Below are 25,190 nucleotides of genomic sequence, written 5' to 3' on the forward strand. Positions count from 1 at the left end.
GAATTTCTTAAAATAAAATATTTGGGGCACTCCTGGGTATCTCAGTTGGTTGAAAGTCTGATTCTTGGTTTCGGCTCAGATCATGATCTCAGCGTCGTGAGATCCAGCCCAGTGTCGATCTCCCATGCTCAGCGGGGAATCTGCTTGAGATTCTCTCTCTCCCTCTTCCTCTGCCCCCCACCCTTACTCTCTCTCTCTCTCAAAAAAAAAAAAAGAAAAGAAAGGAAAACAGTTTGGCATTTTTCAACTTTATTTCTGATAAAGCTATCCTTTTTCTATTGTCTTACTTTAAGATACTTCCAGGTTTTAAGAACTCTGAATATGCATTATTTGTGGTAACCATCCATCCGTGTGTATATTTAACAAATATATTTTGAGGGTCTCCATTTGCCCAGACTAGCAAGGCACTGGAGTTACAAGGCATAGTCCTTTTCCTCAAGGAATGTAATATTCTGCATATGACTTTTTACTTTTCTATGAGACTTTCAAAGAAATAATGAAGCACCTTTGAATATTTTCAATTTTTATCTCACTTAGATTTAAAAAGTGCTAAACATAGAATACATTGTTCCCACATTGAAAGGTTTAAATTCTTCCATAATGTGTTCAGCACAAATCTATGTGCAAGTAGCTAGCTGTGTGCCTGGGATACTTTTTTAGTTATAAGAAGCAATGATTTTCCTACGTGTGTGTTTGAACAACTTGCTGCAATTATCCATTTGTACTCTTACTTTAGATGACAGAATCCAGCTATGTATAAAATCACTGTTAGATGGAAAAGTGTCTATCCCATCGAAGATTTGGGATTTCAGTTTCCATTGTCCCATCTTTGCCTCGCCCTTGACCACTTAGTGATGGTCAACCCACTGGCAGTTCCATCCCTGTACAAGAAAATTGGTGAGGTGTCATGGCCCTTGGACCTGAATGGAATCTTGAGCTCCACATTACGCAGCCCCCTAAAATATCAGTTGAGGAAACAGAAGCCAGAAGGATGACGTGGTGGGTAATAGTCTAATGTTGCCGTGTGTTGTCATGGGGGAAAGCCACCGGGACCGGAACATGGCAACGTTAAATTGAAGACTCTTAACCCACAGCAGCCTTCATTCCTCTGGCTTGCAACAAATCACTTTAACTTCTCTGTGTTGGTTTCACTACCTGTTAAAGTAACAAAACAAAATTTAATTTAAAAGAAAAAAGCAGAATGAGAGCAATGATATTACTACCTCCCTTTTTGTTACAGAAACTTATATTTATGATGGACTTACAAAATTGGATTCTTATAAACTATATTGCTCCCTACCAAAAATTAAGTGGTCTTATTGTGGTTTTTTTAGCAGCAGAAGTGGGGCTGCGCGGTTTATATGTCATTCGGCTGTAGTCTAGGCAAACATTGTTTCTATGATATATGGAATAATTATGGCACAGCCATTTTGCAAATGAAATTTTGGAATATATCCCTTTTCACATGAGGAATTTTCTGCCTCCGGTAACCATTCTTTGCTTTTGTGACTGTCAGTCATGTGCTGGTTCCTGGATGTCTTATGGGGACGGTGGGGGCAAGTGTGTGTGCCTGTCCTGTCCCAGTGAATTTGTGTGAGGTGACACGGTCTGCAATTATATCATTGTTTGTTCCTGTGGTCAAGTATTTTAATCCTATTTAACCACTCAGCGTTTGGGCTTTGTATTTTATGTTGTCATAGGTAATATTATGATCTGAGAAGAAATAAAAGTATTACCAATATTCGTGATTCCATTCCCTCCTAAACATTATGTTATGTGATGATGGATTACCACGTGTATCTGTTGGGACCAGGAATGACTGTGTTCCATGACACAGAGGAAGCTAGACAAAGGGGTGACACCCAGGTGCTCTGTGTCGAAGTCAGTAAGACAGGTAGCCTCTCACAGTAGGGTCACTGTGCAGCAGAAAGGATGAACTGGAGGAGGCTCCCAGGTCACAGACAGGAAAGTGAGCCCGAGGCAGGTCATCAGCTGGGGAGGTGAGATGAAAGACTGAGCTTGAGGTGTAGAGTCACAGCGAGGAGGAGCAGGAACCGGGGAAGCCAGGAATCACGAGCAAGATGGCGGAGCCTGGGCGGTGGTCAGCCAGGTGGGTGGTTCCCAACCGAGGTGACAGTAGAATCACCTGGACGGCCTATTAAAACGTATAGTACTGGTCTCCACCCCCAGCTTTTCTGCTTCTGTAGGTCTGGGGTGGGGCCCAGTAATCTGCATTTCTGACAAGCTCCCAGGTGATGTTAATGAGTCTGATTTCGGCACCACACAGAACCACTGCTGTAGGTGAATGCCAGCGACAGGTGATGGGGCTGCCATGACTCTCCATGAGCTCCTTTGATACTTGGCTGGATGAGCTGAGTTTGTTTAAAGGGTTGGGGACAGAAAAGACAAATATAAATTTGGCTTTTTTTTTTTTTTCAGTTGGCTTTTAAAAAAAGGATCACGTGCGTAACTCAGAGTTTATGAGGATATAAACTTCCTTCTGAATTAGAATGTAAAATAAGACATATTCTTGCCATATAAACACACATAGGGTATGATTCTGAGCAAAATAAGTCAATCAGAGAAAGAATTATCCCATGATCTCACTCATATGGAATGTAAGAAACAAAATAGAGGATCATAGGGGAAGGGAGGGAAAAATAAAATGAAATCAGAGGGAGGTAAACCATAAGAGACTCTTAACTCTAGGAAACTGTGGGTTGCTGGGGGGGGGATGGGGTAACTGGGTGATGGGCATTAAGGAGGGCATGTGATGGAATGAGCATTGGATATTGTATGCAACGGATGAATCACTGAACACTACAACTGAAACTAATGATACATTATATGTTAATTAATTGAACTTAAATTTAAAAAAAGAAATTATTCTCTATGAAAAATCCTGTGTTTCATCGGTTTGTAGTTTAGCATCTGGGACAATGCTCCGGTTAAAGGCCGTGCTCTGAAGACGGACTGCCTGGGGTCAAATCGTGTCCACCGCTAGTTTCGTGCCCCGAGGTCCCAAGCTCCTTAAATTCTCTGAGCTTCCTTTGTGAAGTGGGGATATTTACTAGTTATATGGGGGTCTTGTGAAGATCCCATGAAGGAGCGTATGTAAACTTACTGGCGTGCCTGGCACATCATCGTTGCTCCGTACATGTTCGTTACCCTGGACACCAAAGTGAACGCTTTCATTCACAAGTGCGCCTTTGTATATAACCTGGGGTTAAACCTGGTATGTCGCTGTCTGTACTGTAATTCATTATAACTCTTCTGCTAGGAATAGCCCTGAGTCTTCACGAAGTTATACATTATATGTAAACAGTGTGACTCAAAGGTCAAAGTGGATTACAGATAGCGAAGAATCTAAAATTGCCTCTGATGAATGACTAAACTCTACCTCTGAAGCTAATAATACACTGAATGGTAATTAATTGATTTTAAATTAAAACAAAATAAATAAATAAATAAAATTGCCTCTAGCACATTTCCGACTGAGAAGGAAGGACACCTTCTGTGGCATAGGGGTTAAAAGCATCAAGTCTGGGACTGGATCTTCGGCCCCGGTCATGATCTCAGGGTCCTGGGATGGAGTTCTGCATTGGGGTCCCTGCTCAGCGGGGAGTCTGCTTCTCCTTCTGACTCTACTCCTCCCCCTGCTTTTGCGCACTCTCTCTCTCTCAGATAAACAAAATCTTTAAAAAGAATATATATATACACACACACGTGTGTGTGTGTATATATTTATTTATTTATTTATATATTATAGGCATTTCGTGTATAACCCAAGTTAGTGCTTTGAAGACAATCTAGCCTTTAATGATGTTCTACTGAAAAACAAGTACCTTTCTTGCAGAAATCTGTACACTGTGTCATGGGCTTGTGGTCTTTTCTCCGTGCATCATCCCTTGGTCTTGCCCCTACATTTGACAGTACTGACCACTCAGTTTTTGCACCTGCCCCTTTCCTGATTAGTTGGTGTAGACACGCACTGCTGTGGGTCCGTGCACCTGCCCCTTTCCTGATTAGTTGGTGTAGACACGCACTGCTGTGGGTCCGTGCACCTGCCCCTTTCCTGATTAGTTGGTGTAGACATGCACTGCTGTGGGTCTGTGCACCTGCCCCTTTCCTGATTAGTTGGTGTAGACACGCACTGCTGTGGGTCCGTGTGCCTGATGTCCCCGGCCGTGTGCGCCAGAGCCCAGGTCCTGGGAGGGCTGCGTTCCCGAGGCTCCTCTTCGTCCTCTTGGCCCTCACCACACATCCGCTGTGTCCCAGCGCAGGTCTGGGTCCTGTCCCCAGAAGCCTGCTGAAGTTTGCACTGGAATTCCTTCTCACCACATCGAAACTGAGCTCCCAGTGTCGCCGTGTGTCAGTGTCACCGCTGGGCTCAGGCCTTGGATCAGCCCGTGGCTGCTACCTTGGACTCAGCCCTTCACATTCCTTTCCTTAACGGCAAGTTCTTCTTGGTTTTTCCCCTGACGTGGACTCACTGTGCCCTACCCTTCTAGGTCAGACCCTGATGACCACTGCCTCGGAGATGTTCCCCCAGCAGGTGCTGGTCCCCTGTTTATCTTCTTCGGCGCCCCCAAGACTTTGCCCTTTGCAGAGCCTTCCTGTGTCCACTTCTATCAAGTGCAAGTACTTCTGCCTGGTTGTCAAGACTGTCTGTCATTTACCTTTAAAGCCTGCAGGTCCCCCCACCTGCCCCGTGTCCCACCTGGTCCCACTCGGACTCCTCTCCAGATCTAGTTTTTTGCACATGTCTTTGCAGGATCCCAAACCCACACCTTGTATTCACCGCCCTCGCCCTGTAGCTCTCCCTGCCTCCAGCAACCATGCCTTACACTCCGCGCTTCCCGTTCCTCTGTGTGTGGCCTACATACCGTGCACGGTGTGCGCCAGCTTTGCTTCTCAGGTCCACAGACACAGGGACTGTTCTTTAAGCATTCTGAAATTACAGCCAGACGTAACATAGCATCTGGACTCTTAAAAGCACACACCACTGAACAGTACCCCCAAAAGAGACCAGACAGAAAACGGGCCGCTCATACCTCTTATTTGATAAATGAGCAATGTGAACACAGATGCAGGTTGTTAAATGTAGTAGTTATATATTTAGATTTACGGTTACCTTCTGTTCATGGCAAGTGGTTATCTAGTTACTATTTACACCGATAAATGTTTTATTTTATAATAGATTTGCTTTTGATTGGGGGCGCCTGGGTGGCACAGCGCTTAAGCGTCTGCCTTCGGCTCAGGGCGTGATCCCAGTGTTCTGGGATCGAGCCCCACATCAGGCTCCTCTGCGATGAGCCTGCTTCTTCCTCTCCCACTCCCCCTGCTTGTGTTCCCTCTCTCGCTGGATGTCTCTGTCAAATAAATAAATAAAATCTTTAAAAAAAAAAAAAGATTTGCTTTTGATTAAAAATATTAATTTAGAGGGGCGCCTGGGTGGCTTAGTCAGTTAAGCATCCGACTCTTGATTTCGGCTCTTAAATTCTTGATCTCAAGGTGTGAGATTGAGCCCTGCACCAGGCTCCACTCAGCGGGGAGTCTGCTTGGGATTTTCTTTCTCCCTCTCCCTCTGTCCCTCCCTCCCACCCACTTGTGAATGCACGCCTGCTCTCACTCTCTAAAAAAGAAGTTAACTTAGAGAAATATTAAGCAAATAATAGTACTCAAGGTAAGGAAATACGGCACCAATTGTAAAGGTAAAACTCCGGTGATAGAAGGGTTGAAAACACTGCAAAACATTGTGTTTAGTGATTGTTGACCGACTGGCTGATAGTTCACTTCCCTCTTCCTAGCAGACAGCCCTCACTCGTTTCCTGTAAGCCCCCTATGCAATGAGCAGACAGGTAATTTTCATGGCTCCATTTTCAGCACAAGGTCCAGGGAAGAGAGGAGGGAAGGGTCAGCCAGGAGACATGTGTGTTGGCCCCTGGGAGGCTGTCTGTGGCTGAGTGCACTGGAGGTGGCCACAGAGCCAGAGATGTTACTCATGTCCTGGTTTCCAGAAGCCAGCACCCGTCAGCCCTCCGAGCCCCTCCAGCACTGTCTCTCCCATGCAGAAGCGAACTGGCAAGCGCAACGTGTTCAACGCTGAACGAGTAAAAACTATATATATATATAGAGAGAGAGAGAGAGAGAGAGAGTAATTCCTGTCCGCACAGGAACATTTGTGAAAGGGAGAGAAGCTTTGACAGGTCATGTGCTTCTTCCCTCTTCCTTCTTCTCTTCTGTGGGAAGCTTTGCCAGCCACCCTGGGCAGCCCCACCTTCCGGTGGTTTCCACCAGCAATTTAAGCCTCCCTGACCAAGCTCGCTGAATTACAGGCCCTCAAAGTAAGCTCTCTGCGGGAGAACGCAAATAGACTGTGGCAGGAGGCCCACTAATGGCAGGGTCTAAACAGCCAAAATCTAAAATGCAAAGAGCTCTGGATAGTGGGAAAGATATAAAAACAGACCTACCCAGAGTGAGGTCAGAGGTCACAGGTGAAGGGCGCAGCACCTGCGAGGCTGTCCTTCAGACACCAGCTGCAGATTGGGGGGGGGTACCCGTCAACCTGTACTTCTTACCAACTGGCTATAGATTCAGGGTCCCCCACAAACCCATCTGGTTTGAAACTTTGCAAGAATGACATGCAGAACTCAAGAAAGTGCTGTTGTTCCAATTATAATTTTACTATTAAGGTTGCCGTACAGAGTGCCAGTCAGGACCAGCCAGATGAGGAGACACGTGGGATGAGGTCCGGGTCGGTCCTAGGCATGGTGCGCTCCTGTCCTCAGGACGGGTCACCTCCTAGCACACCGTGTGTAAACCAGAGTTTCTGTCGGGCTTTCATTCTGCAGATGTGACTGATGGGACCCTGGCAGTGCCCCTACCCTCCAGGGAGGGGTGGGAGGTCAGGCTGACGTCAGGGCTCCAAGCCCTAACCCTCTAACCACAGGGCTGGTCTTCCTGTCTAGCCACCACCGTCCTGAAACTGTTTAGGGGCCCACGGTTGGTTAATTACCTCACTGGTGTAACAGTAGAGATAGAATAGTAGAATAACGAAGACCCTCCTGTCCCCGCGGACATTCTCAGGGGTTAGGAGTTCCCTCTCAGGAACCCAGGACAAAGACCAGACACGTTCTTTATGATACAACACACAGAAAATAGAATAAGAATCGGGCCTTTAAGGGCACCTGGGTGGCTCAGTCAGTTAAGCATCTGCTTTCAGCTCAGGTCATGATCCCAACGTCCTGGGATTGAGCCCCGTGTTGGTCTCCCTGCTCAGTGGGGAGTCTGCTTCTCCCCCTCCAGCTCCCCCTGCTTGTGCTCTCTCTCTCAATAAATAAATAAAATTTAAAAAAAGGAACAAGAGAAAGAATCAGGCCTCTAAGTCACCAAAAACTAAGGCAAAGAAATAATGATTTTTATGATGGAGAAACCACCGGACCATGCTGTTTGAATTAAAAATAAGTGGTCGCCAACCACTGTCAGAGTCTTGCGTGTGTTTCGCGCACGTGCTCACGCACGCGGTGGTGTTTACTGAGTTCCACCGTGCTCCTCACCGAAGCTACGTGGTCACACTGTCAGGGTGAAGAGAAAAAGAAAAAAACATTTTTTTTTTTGGTAACATGGAAGAAGGGAAGGAGGAACTATTTGAAATTATTTACGTATTTTAATATTGATCTAAATAAACCCGAGTTCTGAGATAATTGTTCGTTTTCCTTGTCACGAGTCATGTTAAAGGAAGTGTCCAAGTACGGACTATCGCAGGCTGTGTGGGCCTGCAGGAAACTGGGAGGTGGGGGCCCTAGAAGGAACGTGGATGACACTCGTTTAACCCCAAGGCTGCCGTTCGGTCTTCTGTTAGACAAAATCAAGACGTGCTTTAAAATGTGATGTTTTTAAACTGTTCTTTGTTTGCTTTCTTGTAATTGGAGCAACATACTAATTTCTACCAGTTGTGACTACTAACAGAGAGCAATCACCTCACAGACTTGTACCGAAGAGACGAGACCATCCAGGTGACAGGCAGCGGCCACGTGCAGAGCCCTCGCTTCCCCAACAGCTACCCCAGGAATCTGCTCCTCACATGGCGGCTCCGTTCCCGGGAGAACACAAGGATACAGCTCGCCTTCGACCATCGGTTCGGGCTGGAGGAAGCCGAGAATGACATCTGTAGGTAAGTGGGGAGAGGCCACTTCAGGGGCACCTTCCAGGGGAAGAGGAGACGGATTAAAGCCCTCACCCCAGACCTCCCTTAGGGGCCCCCTGCACCTACCCAGGGTGGGTCGTCCCCCTTCTTTTCCAAAAGCCCTTTGTGTCCGTCCTGGCAGACAGAATACACTGCAGTGTGGCCGCCGCCGCAGGGGGCCTGGTTCCCTGGTGCTTCTCACAGAAACACAGGCCCGAGACTGCCAGAGAAGGGGGCCCCGGAGACCCCTGTCCCACCAGGCCCCAAGCAGCCTTCGTGAGCAGGCGGACATGTGTGGTGTCCCACGTCCCCCACGGCCACGTCGGTGGCTCGCGGGCAAGCTTGCCACGGGCTTACGGAGCGTCCGGCCCTGCTCAGCTCCAGGAACTCAGCCAGGCTGCCGTAAGGGATGGTCCTGGTCTCCCCCCCATGCTGGGCAAGGGTGATGGTGAGGACCGTGTCAGGGCCTTACCCCGAAATCACAAGCTTCAGATCTGTGTGAGGAAGAACCGGGAACCCCAGGGTCTGTTTCCTGTCGATGAAAACTATGCTTGATCATCTTCTCCCTACCAAGCATCTTTATCCCAGAAAGCCCTGGCTGCTCTCTGAATCGTCCGCTCCCAGCAACACAGTCACTTAATTAGCATGTATGAGGCCAGGGAGGGTTTTGTTTGCTTCCTGTACGTTACCGCACACTCTCCTTCTCCATGGCTGACGCCCTGCTGAAACGCTAACTCCTTTCAGCAGCTTTATTTCCCTTTGAAGCATAAAAAGGGTGCCTCGGATTTAGCTGTCCTTTGTTGCATGTTTATTATGCTGACAGCTTTTATGATGTGGCTGTTTTTTTCAAGAATAACAGCAGCGACGATTACTTTCTAGGACCACAGAGGGTAATGTATGCCAGAAAGCAGAGACAAATACATGCAGAAGAGCCAGTTAATATTTACAAAGAGAACACACTCCAGCAGATCTCGTGTCTTTTCAACCTTGAAAAGGGAGAACTCGTTTTCTGTGCTGGAAAAAGAGATGGTGGGAGACTTTTTTTTTTTTTTTTTTTGATTGGAGAAGGTGATGATGACCCAGCCAGGAAGACAGGTCTCCGCTACTGAGCTGGGATGTTGATCCTGGTAGGGAGTGAGCTCTCTCACACCCAGGCCTTGAAAGTACAAGATGCTCGGGTGGTTTCCTTTCTTGACCCTTCTTCAAAATCCAGTTGCTTCTCCAAATTTATGGAGGCAGGTAGAGGAGTAAGAGGTGGGAAAGGAGAGAGGAAGATGGGAAAGAGACAGGCCAGAGCCTCAGACCCTCCCAAAGAATTAAAGTGATGCTCTCTTGACTTCATCTAGAGTAAAAATTACCCTGATGTTGTATTTTCCAAAAAAAAAAAAATGAAAGTGACCTATAGTGTTATTATCAGAGTTGCATGTATACTCATGCTTTGTGCAGTAACTATGATTTACACATATTGTATATAAAATGAAATGCAATTGATTTCCTACCATCTGTTCCAAAGCCTCCTTGATGTTTACACTGTAATATTTTATTGCTTGAATAATGATTCTTTGTGAGTGCTTTTCACCTTCCAAGCACCATATAAACATTAAGTAATTAATTTACACAGCACCCAAGAGATATCCAGCCAGTAAATTCATATAAACCTCTCATTTTGCTCATAAGGAAACTGAGGCAAAGGACTTCAGGGCCTCGTAAGTCACTTCAGTGAAAGGTAGTGATGATGCTGATACTGGATAAGTTGGGTGGTGCTAAGTAGGATAAGTGGGGGATAAGTTCACCCAGTCCTGAGATTGCCCTGCCCAATCCATAAGAGCTCTGCGGTGGATTTTCCTCCCATTCACCTGTGATGTTTCTCACGCTCATTCCTTTTGGCAGTCGCGACAGAAGCCCCGCAGTGTGTTGAGACTGCAGCCGCTGCTCACCCCGAGTGCGCATCCCCTGAACTGTGATGTTAGCATCCCACGTCCTCTGGGGGGAGGTAGAGACAGATGCCCAGAACTGAAAACCAGGTAGTTCAGCTCAACGAGTAGACTGTCCCAAGAGTTGGGGTGTCTGCAAAGGAGGGAGATGATCCCTGGAAGATGTACTGTCCGTCACTGAGGATGTTCTGTCGTGTGATGGAAAGGCTATATGGAACAGTTAGGGAGAGACTTTCCCACGTCCTTAACCTTGGCGTTCCGTGCGTCTGTGCCCAACGTCAGAGCTGAAACTGTGGCCGTCAGCGCATTCACACACTGGCTTAGGAAGCCCAGGTATTTCCAGTAGTGGTTAGGGCACATCCCTCCCCAAAGTCTTAATGCTTTTTGCTATGATAACGGTCCTATTTTATGATATGATCCTTCCAAAAGGCAGCCTCCAAGAAGAGAAAATAGTGATTTATTTTACCATGTATTTTCTGCAATGAGATGATGTAATGTAATGCTGATTCTATATGCTGTATAGATATTAGAGGCCATTTCTTAAGGAAGCACGAACTTGGTGAATTAATTCAAAGTGGGAATTTGTTTGAAAAACTTTTTATAGTAAATATTTGGACATATAACTAGATCTGTGTCTCCGAAAATAGGACAATAGATGACAATAGATTATGGTTACTAGTTTTCCTCAGAAACCCTTATAAGCCTTATGCTCACAAAGTGGCCCATTTGGATTACAGATGATTTGGGAATACTCATGGCTACACATGCATAAGGTTTCTTTGAGATTATTGAAGTTTGATTTTGAAAAACTTAATCCAAGAAACTAGCTTTCCTTTCAAACTTTCGATGGGCTTTAGTTTTCGTTTTTGCTGGTAGGTCATGAGAAGTCACATTAGTTTTAATTTCTGAGTGGAAGCATGAATTTCAAAGTCTACTGTAACCAAACTACGTTTATTTATGTCAAATTGAAACTAGGTATGATTTTGTGGAAGTTGAAGATGTATCTGAAACCAGTACCATAATTAGAGGTCGGTGGTGTGGACACAAGGAAGTTCCTCCAAGGATCACATCAAGAACGAACCAAATTAAAATAACATTCAAGTCTGATGACTACTTTGTGGCTAAACCTGGATTCAAGATTTATTATTCTTTTGTGGTAAGTAGCCTAAACCACCCTGTGATTAAAAGCAGACACTGGTTTCATGAAGTATAGAGATATTTTCTGTGATTAAATGTGGTGGCGTGAGGGTGAACTTTATTAATTCTCGGTGGTGTGCTGTGCTCCTTACCTCACGGCCAGCACGGTAAGGCTTTCTTTAGTAAGGAACGCCATTGTGGTTCCATTAAGTCAGCGCTTGGGTCCACACCTTTTGAAAGGAAGCATGGTAATTAGAAAAAGTAAAATAGTTGATGGTAAAGCAGTATTACCTTGGTTCCGCTGCAGGAGGATAAATGAACAGCCAAGAAAGGCATTTGAGAGTTGACCATCTTTGGTTCAAAAAGTTGTCTGTGTAATTCCAGCCACAGAGAAGGGTCTGACTGATTTTACTTTAAATTCGGATCCAAACTGGGGAAGGGTCTGTGTTAGGATCACAGAGCCTCAGAGTTAGCCAGCATCTTGACGATCGTGGTCCAGAGTCCGGACCCCGGCGCTGCATACCGTTGGCCACACTCGTCCTTATGTGTGATCTCACCTCTCCTTCAACGCGCCAGCCGCCATTCCCAGCTCTAACTGGTTCCGACTGGTAGAAATTGCTCAGCTCTTACTGAGTCAAAATCTACATTGTTGTTAATTTTGATTGTTGGGTCACATGCTGCCAGGTGTCTGCTTTACTCAGACTGTCATTACTAAGACACTGGAAAGTTCCTGCTCGTTGTGAGACGCTCTGATAGGTGTCGTGGCTGAAAGGTGAGCAGGACAGACAAGGTTCTTGAACCCCCGGGGGCTTATAATCTGGCAAGGACAACAGTTATAAAAGCCGTGGGGAGTGAGAACGATGAGTAATGACACAGAAGTACTGGGCTCTTTGGGTTAAGTTTGGGGAGACACTGGGATAATTTTACCTACACGCTGTCTTAGATATCCGTGAACCCTTCGTGTTCATAGCATGTTGCCTTTTCTTTTCCCACAAACACGTTTTATTCCCATCCAGCTTGACTCTGTTCCTTTTCAAAGTATGGCTCTCAGAGTCAGACACAGCGCCATGAATGGAGTCAGTCTGTGCTTCTGCTCCCCTCTTGTGAGTTAAATTTAGAATGGGAAAAAAACCTGGCTTTTTACATCTGATGTAGGCAGTTGTTTTTTGTTTTGTTTTTTATTTTTGCATTCTAGTGAGTTATGAAACACTAAGTGAATTTTACATCAGAATAAATGAAAAAATAGCATGAGGTGAGACTGGTTCCAGTTTTAATTCGAAAATAATCCATCAATCAAGATTTACATTATTGCAAACATACGGTGCTGCTCAGAATTAAAAATGAAGAGACTTTGGTTTCTACGTTTCTTTCTTTTCATGTGTCCAGTGGTGCATCTGTTCTCTGCTGTTCATGGACAAAGCAGGCTTGGCATGTTGGAGTGATGACGGAGAGGCTTAGTGAGGGACCTTTTTGCCCTTAAAATACCAAGCACTCTTCCTGCTAATGGATATGCTTTTCTTTTTATTATGTTATGTTCATCACCATACAGTACGTCATTAGTTTTTGATGTCATGTTCCATGATTCATTGTTTGCGTATAACACCCAGGGCTCCATGCAATACGTGCCCTCCTTACTACCCATCACCAGCCTATCCCAACCCCACCCCCCCAAAACCCTCAGTTTGTTTCCCAGAGTCCATAGTCTCTCACGGTTCATCTCCCCCTCTGATTCCCTCCCTTCATTTTTCCCTTCCTTCTCCTAATGTCCTCCATACTATTCCTTATGTTCTGCAAATAAGTGAAACCATATGATAATCGTCTTTCTCTGCTTGACTTATTTCACTTAGCATTATCTCCAGTTCCATCCATGTTAATGCAAATGGTGGGTATTCATCCTTTATGATGGATATACTTTTTGTAGAACTTTGGTTATGACTAAATTGAATGGTCCATAGGTCAGTTAGAAATACCCTAACTCTAATACAGTGTCTCTAAGGCAAAATAATTCCTTTTGTTTTTTTGTTTTGTTTTGTTTTGCTTTGTTTTTGTAGAAAAGACAGTACAGGTATGGATTTAGGGAAGAGTGGCTTCTGTTGGGGGTGTTTGGGGTTATGGGACGGGCTCATCCCTCATTTACTTGCCGGTGGTAAGTGACATACTGAATAGCCTCTGTAGTCGGCATGGAAACCGGCATCCCTCCCCTTCCTTACTCAGTCACCTCCACCAGGACACTCAATTATGCGTTGTAGGAATGATGATAGTAATCGCTCCTTTGTGTATTTCCCTGCCGACCCCTTGGTCTGCATTTGTTGAGAAGAGCTCCAGGCGCCTTTTCTGCTCCTAAAGGCTTCTGGCACTACATATGGTCACCTGGAGCCAAAGTGCTTCGGTGGCTGGATCCCAAGAGGGAGAATGAGCTTACCCTTCAGGTGTGTATAGACTGTGGGTCTCTGTGGCTTTTGACAAGACTTCCGTTTGAGTCTTGCTCGGGAGGCGTAGAACATCACTGTGGCCCGAGCAGGGTGTTGGGAAGATCATTTTATTTGTGTTTAAGTTGTACTTGCAGAGACTTTAGAGCACTCTATAAAGTCAGACCCTGCAGTGACCGGGCTTAAAGCCTAAAGTTGGCCGACTGTAAGCTAAGCCGGAGACGGGGGATTAAAAATAGCAAACCCTCTCTAAGTGTATTTAAATTACGATTTTTACACTGTTACGCAGACCCGCAAAACTTCTAAGGGTCGGAGGCAGCTGTTTCGGAAACCCTACCTTCAGGCATGGCAGGTTCTAGGGACGTTTGAGCCTGAGAATAGTTCCTGAGGAGTCAGAGTGCTCCAGGAAGATGGCAAGTAGCCATTTCGATAGGTCACAACCACCTCCCTTCTCATCTCTCCCTTTTCACTCTCCACTTCCCATGGAACATCTTTCTTCCTTATACCTCAGTGACTCCCCAGGTGTACAGGGACGTCCTCTGGGGCTGTAAGTAACAGGTGCGCAGGACCACAAGAGCCCTGTGCACTGGAATCAAGTCTACATGGTCTCGGCTCAGAATGTGTTTGGAATACCAAGTCCAGTGTACATTTTTAGTCAATTTTTCATTCCAGAAAAGGGCGGGAGACTAATGGTTAACATCAGGATCACTTATTTTTGTTTAGGAGGGGTTCATGTATTACAGTTTTGTTTGATACGCTTGGAATTTGATCTTCCACCTTCTCCTACAGCACCTGTCACAGTCTGTCTTAGAGAAGGCAGCGCTGCCCCATGGGACCAGTTTCGCTGTAAAGCTCCCTTTGGGTTGAATAAGGTTTCCCTACTTACTAATGGTCTGATATTAAACAAGTCTCTTGCCCTTTGCTCTTACATCTATAAAAGGAGGATGAAAATTAGAGTTCATTTAGTTCCATGACTAGTGGTCAATAAATAATGGCACTCATGGTTCTACCTTTACCGTCACTAATTGTGTGTCTGTCTCTTCCAGATTAATGGGGTTAAAAATAATTCAACTGAGTAAATTTTACAGATTCTGTTGGCTTTATTCCATGATTCACTCATCAGACAATGTCCAGTCTAGCAGAGAGGAAGGGGCTCCGAGGAGCTGTGGAAACAGAAAGACTTTTACAGGCAGAAGGGAGCAGCAGAAATGAGGACATTACATAGGCAAAAAAACTGAGTTCATCACTGAAAGGTTACTTTCCTTGGAAGACAGCAGGGGTCTGTCAGGCAGATTGTATAACTAGTGTTGATGAGGAGATTTCTGATTGGTTTAAGATTCTGTTTTTGGGAAAGCCAACACTAGAATTAAGTCTCAGTTTGGTAACATGGGGCTTCGCAAAGTGACTCCATTTTAAGCCTGTTGTCTTATTTTCAGCAGCGGTAGTGAACTGTTCAAGGGTAGGACAAGCGCATTCCTGCGTGTATTCTGCACATAGCTTCTACAGGCTGGCTAGTGTATTTGCTGAGTTGACTCTATCCTGATAAAATATGACTCAATAAAACTGCCTAATTTCATTTTTTGCTATCCTGCTCAGCCTTCTTTCCTTAATTTTTACTGTACTGAGGAGAATAGATGAACTTCAGAGGGGATAATTGTTTTCAAATACTTGTTAGCAAGATGTGATTGTCTAAATAAATGAGGCTCTCCTGCCTCAAATCCAGTTTGTTGGGGAATGAATGGTTGGGTCATCAGGAATCTCTTTTTGAAGACCATTAAGTAGGTTATTGGAAAGGTAACCCAACACAAGGCTCCCAGTGGATGGTTTTCAGAGAAGTCAACAACCATGGGTGTGAATTTCAGCTCTATGGCTCACTGCACTTTCTTCCTCTGTAAAATGATGGTAATACTGCCAGACATTAAGTAGTTGCAGGCATTGAATTAGAGAACTTTTGTAAACTGTGTAGAACTTATTAATTAGTTAAATATCTGCTGTTCTTATTATCATTGGTATTATTAACATAGCAGGTGACAAGTGGATTCCTCAGTCCTATACAAACAGCCCAGGTGTCTGTGAGGGGGATGCACACATACATACACCTCTAACCATAATCCCTTCCTTCCATCCAAGGTAGAAACATTTTACTGCACATTGTAACAAACATAAAAACTTTTATTTGTGTGTGGGTGTGTGTGCTCGTACATGCACACGTATGTGTTTAACGTAAGGTACATTTTTTTAAATTCAAAAACAAAAACATTAAGTCATTTTAAAGCTATTCAAAAACTTTCTTTTTTATTAGCAAATTGTAGGTTATTTCATAACTTGAAATTTGCTAGTACCTCTTATAAACAATTAAAAAGCAATTTTATTAGACCAGTTGCTTAACTATATATCTCTGTAGTTTGAATTAATTTCAAGTGGTGCCGTTAAGATTTCCATTGAGATTGAAACTCTGCATGAATCATGGTTTTATATTATAAATAATTATTTCAAATAGAAAAAGAAAAGGGAGAAGGGGAGGAAGAGAAGAAAATGAAGGAATAAAATGAAGGAGTTGAATAAGATAGGATTCTCAATTACAACAACTTTTGCAGATTATAATTTTGTTCAACTAAAATTTACCAGTTGGTTGAAGAAAAACAGACTAATGGTGTGTGCAGTTTATCCCTATTCCCAGAATCTGAATTCTCAGACAAAGCTAGAGAGTCAAGAACCCCATTCACTTTCTTTGTAACATGTGTGAAAAGTCTTACTTTGGACAGTCAGATAAAAATTGTTGGACATTCGGAACATGTATGGGGCTCTGGCCACACAGCCGAACTGTGTGTAGAGCCAAGGACAGTCAAGGTCAGGCTGGTGATCGCACAGTAGCTTCTTCCTTGCAGATGTATCCTCCTGAAGGTTTGGGAGCTATAAAGGCTGTGCTGTTGTTCCTCAAGTGTGTACTGAGAGCTGGGCCCTGCTCCGTCCAGCACCCTGGAGACGCAGCAGCGAGACAGGCAGAGTCCCTGCTGTCAGGATCTCGCATGGTAGTGCGAAGAAACAGACAATAAACACATAAGTAAATAGGGACGTGGGTACATATTTACAGACCAACTATCTGAAGTTCAGTAAAAGCAGGAAAGAAGGTAAGTGGGTAGTGTGGTGGACAGTGATGGGGGCAGGAGCCCCATCCAGCTGGAGTGTCAAGGAAGATCGTGGATGTGAAATTTGCACTGAGACCTGGAAGATGGGCAGGAAGTGTCCATGAGAAGCCATGGGAGGCGTGCTTTGAGCAAAAAGAACAGCAAATACTAAGACCCTGAAACGGGAAAGAGAAGACCTCTTTCCCTTGACAGTAATAATTCTCTTGCTGTCTGGGGATTCGGGCTGCTGGGAGGGAGCGAACATACGAGAGGGAGGAGGACAGCACCTCACTGCGCTCTCCAAGAGGGTCTCAACCAGACTCCAGACAAAGTGTGGGTCAGAGAGAAGGCCAGGGCATGGTCAGGGTCAAACAGGAGGGGAGCAGGGGCGCCTGGGGGGCTCAGTGAGTTAAGCGTCAGACTCTTGATTTCGGCTCGGGTCATGATCTCAAGGTCCTGACATTGAGCTCAGTGTTGGGCTCCGTGCTCAGCGGGGAAACAGCTTGAGATTCTCTTCTTCTCCCTCTGCCCTCCCCCCCCCCCATGTGCAAGGGAGCTCACTCTCTCATAAATAAATAAACCTTAAAACAAACAACCAGGAGGGGAGCAGAGCAGCAGGGACAGATGTGTGCCCTGGAAGCCCTGGGCAAGTGTCGTCGCAGGGAGCGGGTGCGGGTGGAAGCGCACCTTCTTAAGGACGGAGTCTCATTGTTGCACCATTTTGTAGATACATGTTCTTATTTGAAATTTTATAAATGTCCTAAAATTTCACTAACTACATAGAGCATTTTGAAGTGAATCCATTATTTGAATCAGATTGCTTTCCTAAAACCTGAACTCACATAACAAAAACTTCAACAGAATTCATGAGAGACTGAAGAGCAAAACTTAGTGTAGTCTTGGAGCAAAGGATAATTTCTCGAAGGGTATGGCGAGGTCCAGAAGCAAACTGTGAGTGAAGGGAATAAAGGGGAAGTTGAGCTCTTGCAGGAGGTGGGGGTGGGGAGCAGAAGAGAAGCAAGTAGATTTAAAAAAAGAGGATGAAGGGAACAGGAGGAGACAAAAAAGTGAGGGGGAAGCAATGCCGTGATACTACTACCTGGCCCTGGCGAGTTCCGGGTATTTTTGCTAGTCGCGCGTTGGCCTCATGCGTTATTCAGCGGACCCTGTTTGGGCACTTACTGTGTGCTGCGCGCTGTGGTACATCCTGGATCGGGAGTCGTGAAGAAAACAGACGAAGTTCCTGCCGTCCTAGAACCGATCATGCGTCACAGTCCTGAAGAGGAGAAGAGCATCCTACCGCTGGGGTTACTGCGAGGGTGAAATGTGCGGGGTGCTTATTTCAGGGCCTGCCGGCTTGTAAGTAATCAGTCTGCTGCTCCTGAGCCGTGCACTGTGTGAAGACTGGTTTCAAGAAGAATATAGAATTGAGTTGCAGTATCTTCAAGATCTAGTCCATAGACCACCCCTCTTATTTTACAAATGAGGCAATGGACACGGGCTACGTAACTTTACAAATGAGACAGTGAACACAGGTTATGAGTTTGCCTGTGGTCACAGAGCTCACACAGAGATATGAGCTATCCATGAGATATGAAAGCTGTGGACCCTCCAGCGAGAAAGAAATGTATCTAAAATCGTGCATATAATCTCAGGGAACCCCATGTCTCTTCCTTTCGGTCCATAGATGCAGTTCAGAGCCCTACACATCTCGTCTGTGGCTGTTATCTGACTTTGGGGGTGTTTTCTTCCACGTTGACTCGTCATCTCCAACACAGTGTTTGAAATAGTACTTTACTACTGTAATTAATTTTGCTCATAAACCCCATGTGCTGATCACATGAGCAGGTGACTCCCCATGTGCTGAGTAAACACATTTCCAGCTTTGATAGGGGGGCAGTGTAATGACACTTGGACAGTCCAACATCCTGTTTACGGTGTAATTATGCAGCCATGCTACAAGTAAACTTTCGTCCTTGAGAACCGGAAAGCTGTAGTGACTCTAAATGACTGTGCCTCTTTATACACAGATAACTTTCTCTCTATAACCTTGCTTTTTGTTGCACTAATATTTTGGTAGCTAGAGAAAAAGAGAAAAATGAAGGAAAAAGCTGTTCAACTATATTAGAAGAGGCTTGCATATTTAAGGTATGCCTAAAACAGAGCACTATTTCTTTCTTTAAAAGCTATGAAGTGAACCTCAGTAAAAAATATCTCTACCTAATGTTTACTTATAAATTCAACAAACGTTTCTGAGAACTTACTGTGGATAATAAGACGAAATGATAGTCCGCTGTGGGAGAAAAGGCACAGGATTATAAACCACTGGGCATCACAGGGGTGAAATGTGTGTGGGACATCCGGGAGCACACAGGGACGAGGGGCACTTAGCTTTGTGCAGGCAGGGATGGCTGGTGTAAGAGAAGAAAAGAACTATTTTCCCCTCTTTGCTCCCGGGTCCTCTGTCTGGGGCCCTGCAGTTTAGACCAACAAAAAGACAGAACAACAAGAGAAACACAAGTGTCTGAACACACGTATCTCACACGCACAGGGAGCACTCAGTGATGAGTAACTCGGAGGGGCGGTTGGAACCAGGGTTTATATTCCATCTTAACAAAAGAACAATGCATTTTCAGAAAAGTGACAAGACAAAGGAAAAGGACTTTGAGTTTGCAGGGCAGCAAACTGTGGGAAGGCAAATATAGGGGGGCTGATGGAAGCCCAGGGCCAGTTACCTCCAGGCTGGTAAGGGTCTAGAGTTGTCTCTGGTGACTAACTTCTGCCCTTCCTGGTAGAGAGGGGAGTGGGGACCCCTTTACAAATGTATATCTTGCTTCTACGCAGATAGGCAAATAGCGGAAGGCGGAGAGCTTGCCCTGTGTCTCTTCTTTTCAATTGCCTTTGGCTCAAAATACCCTTTATGCCAAAGTGACATATCTTGAGGTCATATATTCTGTTCCCCTCCATTGGACTGAGACAGGGAAACATCCTGGGAAGAGGGGATTGCCTAAATAAAGGCACAAAGGGGAAAAAAAAGGCAAGGCATTTCAGAATATCCTGATGAGTTCACTCAAAGTGTTGGAGGTTAGGGTTGCTAACCACTTACTATACTTTCTTTATTCTAGCCAGTAGAAAAGAGAGACAAGAAGAAAAAAAAAAAAAAAATCACCAGAATAGCAGCTTTATTAATGGTGTTCTAAGAAATGCCAAAGCTGACTCTCTTGTAAAACCAGAGAACTTGTCGGGGACCCGAAGCCAGAGGGGAGTGTGCCGCTCCTGCGATGCAAATTCACACCCAGGGGTTCTTCTGAGGAGTCTGGGGTCTAGAGAAGAGACTGGGGTACACTTCCATGCCCCTCACACCGCATAGAAGATCACAGGTTTGGTCCCAAACAGTCACAAACAGGACAGCCAGTAAGGACAGAGGACTCCGAGCCCACCTGTGCACAGCAGATGGGCCAGGAAGGGGAGGGGAGCTGAGACCCTTCCCAATGATTGGAGTCAAATGCAGGCAGCCCAAGAGAGAAATGGGGAAAGGGGGTGTGGTGGAGGAAGCATAGGAGGATAGAAGAAGTGATAAAGGGAAGGCATTTGTGATGAAAGAGACCAAAAATGTTTGTTGATGTCTTTGTGTCTGTGAACTGAGGCAGGAATACAGACAGAAGGCTTTCCCCTCCAGAAGAGCAAACGGAGAGCTGTGTGCTCTGTGAAGGGTCCAAGCCAGCGGTGATTAATGCTTGTGGTTTTCAATCAGTCATCTTTGGTAACAGTCCTTGAGAACTCCATCCCACCCAGCTCTGGTTCTAAGGAGAGCTGGTTGACCTGCTCCCTCTCTGTAGGGATCAGCCACTTTGGGAAGTTGAAGGTCCCTGGAACTTCAGGGAAACACCAGGCTCCTCTCCCAGCTGAACAAAGGAATTAGAAATTCGAGTCTTGAAAACACCTGCCCTTAATGTCCCCCTTATCAGTGGGAATGTGACCCATTAAGGCTGACCTCCATTCAACATTGCTTCTGTCACCTGTGAAAATATTGAGCTACGGATTCAAAGTGACTCTTTCCTTATTTTGCAATTGAAAATTGGAGTCAGGCAGGCAAAAAAAAAAAAAGGGGGGGGAGATTAAAAAGGCACAGAGCCACCTCTGAAAGAGAGAGATACATGAATAAATAATCAAGTAATCATTGCTTCTTGGCTGGGTCCTGCTGATCGCTTCCTGATTGGTCTCTCTACCTCCTGTCTCCCTTACCTTCACTCTGTCCAGAACATAATTGCCTGCTAAAGGAGAGCTGTGATCAAATCATTTTCCAGCTGAAAACTTGTGAATGACTCCCAATTTCCTACGAACCTAATGTCCAAACACCTCCCTCTGATACAGAGAGCCTTCCATATGCTGCTCCCAAGCTACCATTCCAGCCAGTTCTCTCCTCTCCCTACACAGTCTTCATTCCAGTCAGACAGCATTATTTCCTGATGACCCAGCTACCTCAGGATTTTCTGCCTCTAATCCCTGCTATTTTATTTTCTTATCTGTATCTATACCTGTCCTCAAAAACCCAAGCCCTCTTTGGTCAAATCATATTCAGTGTCAAAGCTACGACCTGTCCTTAGCTCATTTCCCTCCATCAGGTACCCAGATGATCGGTCTTTATCATCATTATGGGTTTTAAAAGAAAAAATAATGACACATCCCACATACTTTGGGAAATATATAGAATAGTAATAAAGAAAAAAGAAAAAAAAAACAGTAGTTCCCATCACCCAAATATAACCTCTATGAATATTTTGATGCCTTTCTTTCCAGTCTTTTTTTTTTTTAATCGATAAAAACCTTTGTACACATCTCACTGTCTCTCCTTGAGGGTAGGGAGTGGCTTATTCCCAAAGGTCTGTCACGGGGCATTGTTCTAAGTAGGTCTCAAGATGTTTAATTGAGCTGAACTGATACGTATTCATTGAGCTCCTGTGATGCATTTCATAGTTTGGAGTAAAAAACAATAAAAAGCGATCCCCAGAGATGCACAAAGGGAAGATGTACTAACAGCCCATTCCCTGTCTTTCCAGACTTAAGACCTGAGAGATTTGCAGTCATACCAACACACCAATGGGCCTTAGCTGTTTTGGTCCAGGACTCACTGGGCATTGGAGGGGCAGATGTGAGGATGCAAGAGTGGGGGCCATTGTTGGGGTCAGAGGTCAGGGGGACTGTGGAGTGGAAGCTGATATTCTGATTGTGAAGTCTGTCTTTTCAACTTCGACGAGCATATAATTGCATCAGCAGCAGCCCGACCTCAGCAGTTCGTACGTTGGACTATGTAACTGTGACGTCATAGCAGACGTGGTTTGGTTCCCCTGTTTCTCGTGAAGAAAGTCTGCAGCGTGGAAAGACTCAGGGCTTCTTACTAATGGCAAAAAGGTCTTTGGGGTGTTGATACTCTATCACTCTCGGGGTCTTTCCCAAGGCCTCAAGAGCTTTCCAGGTTTTTAAGACACTCCGAAGCCATTCGTTTGGTTTTTTGAGGTTTTCTGTACAGGACAGAGGATGTATGAATGAGAAACACTCCAGGTCACATGTGTGTGTTCTGTGCGAGACCTAGACACACAGTTAAACTGCCCAAGCTGCTGTTTCTTCATGCGCCAAAGGGGAAGGAGGCCCTGTATCATAAAGGTGCCTGAGGACTCTCCGTAGGGGTGAGGGTTTGACGCACACTCCGTGCACAACAGATGGAACTGTCACTAGTACTGCTACCATTACAAGAGCTTGGAGGGTGAGGATGAAATCAGGTGTTCCAAGGTCAAGAGGTCTCGTGTCTTAGTCCGTCTGCACAGCTGTTACGGAATACCACAGCCTGGATGACTTCAAAAAAAGTTATTCTTCCCAGTTTTGGAGGCTGGGAAGTCCAAGTTCAAGGCACTGGCAGCTGTGGTGTCTGATGAGGACCCACTTCCTGGTTCTTGGCTGGCTGTCTTTTCGCTATAACCTCACATGACAGAAGGGGTGAGGGGCTCTCTGGAGCCTCTTGATAAGGCTCTAATCCCATTCATGACTGAGTCACCTCCCAGAGGTCCCAGTACCATCGCACTGGGAATTAGGTTGCAAGACATGCATCTGGGGGTGACGAGCAGTGAGTGTACAGCCTGTGAAACCAGATGAACGCTGGAGAGCACTGAACTAACGGTAAGGTCAGGCCTGGGAGCAGTTACATAGTGTGACTCGGGTGCCTAGCTGGGAACCTGCGTATACCCTGAGGCAGACTGGGGACAGTCAGCCAAAAACCCTTAATGGCTCTTTTCCATTATGCTATCTTACATACACACCTTCATCCCTTTTGAGCTGTTCTTGAAAATATCTTGAAATACACCTTCAATATAAAAATTCGAATTTTAGTAGTATATTTGGATTTGAAAAGTTCCTGGTGTCACTGCTATAAGAAGACATTCATTCCTCACCGGATTCTACAAAACTCTGTGCAAACAGCCCCTAAAATATTCCTTTGGCTCAAAGATAAGCCACATCCCTGAAGCATATAGCTGTTCAAGGCCACAAGGACTCAATGTGATCATCTGGCATTTTTTTTCCCCTGTGAAATGCTAAAACTGGCTATTTTTACAAGGAAAAAAAGACAGTAAACCACTTATTATTTTAATCTCTACAATAAATATCTCTAGAACAGAAAAGAAAGAAATATGAATTTGTAATACAAACTTATTTCATTTAGCCATGAGGATAACCTAGATAGGAAAGGTTTTTTTTTTTTATTTGTTACAAAATATTTATAAATGCAAAGTCTTTTTTTTTTTTTTTAAGATTTTATTTATTTATTCGACAGAGATAGAGACAGCCAGCGAGAGAGGGAACACAAGCAGGGGGAGTGGGAGAGGAAGAAGCAGGCTCATAACGGAGGAGCCTGATGTGGGGCTCGATCCCATAACACCGGGATCACGCCCTGAGCTGAAGGCAGACGCTTAACCGCTGTGCCACCCAGGCACCCCTATAAATGCAAAGTCTTAAGCAAAAAATCATTTCTGAAGGAAAATCATGGTTATAAAGGTAGAGCTCTAAATTCAAATTTCAGACCAGTACCTAATTTTTTATTTGATTAGTCACAAAAATAATTGTAAGCGATCCATTTTCTTCTGTGCCTTTTGTACAAGCCTCCCTTGTGTAACAAAAATATACGTTACCATCAATATGAAAATAAAATGGTTATTTCAAAAGCCCGGTTGTAGGCAGAATGACAAAGATCTTGTTTTAGCCCCAGTTTCCTTTTGCAATCCTCTACAACCCTGACTCCCACTCATCTCACCTCTGCCCAAAGGGTTCTTCCCTCACAAATGGAAACCACTAGCAGATCTCTCATGCAGGCCAGGCTTAAATTAATTCTGTGATTAATTCGGCTGCTCATTTATTCGACATGCATTCTTGTGGATCTCCATCTCAACGTCAAGTTTCAAGCTAGGTCCTGGGGAGGAAAATAAGATGGGAAACCTGCCCTCGAGACAGTCAAGTTAAGCAGACACGATGTGATAAGCAAGCTGAAATGCAAAACAAGAGGCTGTGGGACGGGAGAAGAGAACAGGGAAAGGACCGAGTCTTTGGAAAGAGAAGGTGGTCGGGAAATGAGTCACAGGGGGAGCAGTAGCTGACCTGAGGAAGAGGTGGGGAATCCTTCAATCCAAGCAGAGGGAACAAAATGAGTCACTGACTGATAACAGCTTAAAGCCTTACCCACCCCAAGATTTTGCATTTAAAAGCAACATATCCTCAGAAAGAAAATCAACCAAAGGCATTTGAGGCTTAAACCGTGGAGTATAATTTGGACAGCATGAAGCATCCCAGTTTGACGAATACGACTCTTAATCGAGTGTTTACATTAGAACCACCGAGGATTTTTTTTTTTTTTAATATAGGTGCTCAGAACTTTCCCCAGACTTCCTGAGTCAGAATCTCAGGGAAAGGGTGTGCAAATTCTTATTTATCGAAGCTTCTCCGCTGATCCTGATGTGCTGCCCCGTTAAGAACTATTTCCTTTGATAAGCATGCTGCCTCTGTAAGCAGAGCTCGGGGGTTCACACTGTTCTCTGACGATGCCATCCCTGACTTCGCGTGTGCTGCTCATTTCCCCACTTTCATAGCACTGAGCTCACCAGAGCTGTTTTTTACAGCGTGTATGTGGTGTGTTGACATTTCTTGTTATCACGAGACAAAGACAGTGACAAGCCTTCATTATATAGTGTCTGTTATCCCACATCATTGCTGGAGAGGCAAGTGTTAGTGAATGTTCCTGAAAGAATTAATGTTCAGTAAGTTCCTGGAGCACACTCTGAACACCTACTATGTACCCGGCACATAGTAGGGTGACGTGAGATATGGGAAA

The 25,190-nt window shown here is 45.0% G+C and overlaps 1 protein-coding gene across 2 annotated transcripts in view; it reads left to right on the forward strand.

Annotated features, from left to right (window-relative positions):
• The window catches only part of PDGFD (platelet derived growth factor D), a 224,669-nt gene that overhangs the window by 141,342 nt on the left and 58,137 nt on the right, over positions 1-25,190 (forward strand). Inside the window, exons 2-3 of one of the 2 annotated variants that reach the window (XM_045797661.2) lie at positions 7,990-8,176; positions 11,098-11,278. In XM_045797661.2, the coding sequence (XP_045653617.2) occupies positions 7,990-8,176; positions 11,098-11,278 (368 nt within the window). Of the gene's footprint in view, positions 1-7,971; positions 8,177-11,097; positions 11,279-25,190 lie in introns of both variants that reach the window. The other variant, XM_045797659.2, reaches the window with a different exon arrangement.

This window comes from Ursus americanus, chromosome 16 (assembly GCF_024610735.1).
Source record: "Ursus americanus isolate L20-20 chromosome 16, mUrsAme1.1.p, whole genome shotgun sequence".
NCBI classification, from domain to species: Eukaryota; Metazoa; Chordata; class Mammalia; order Carnivora; family Ursidae; genus Ursus; species Ursus americanus.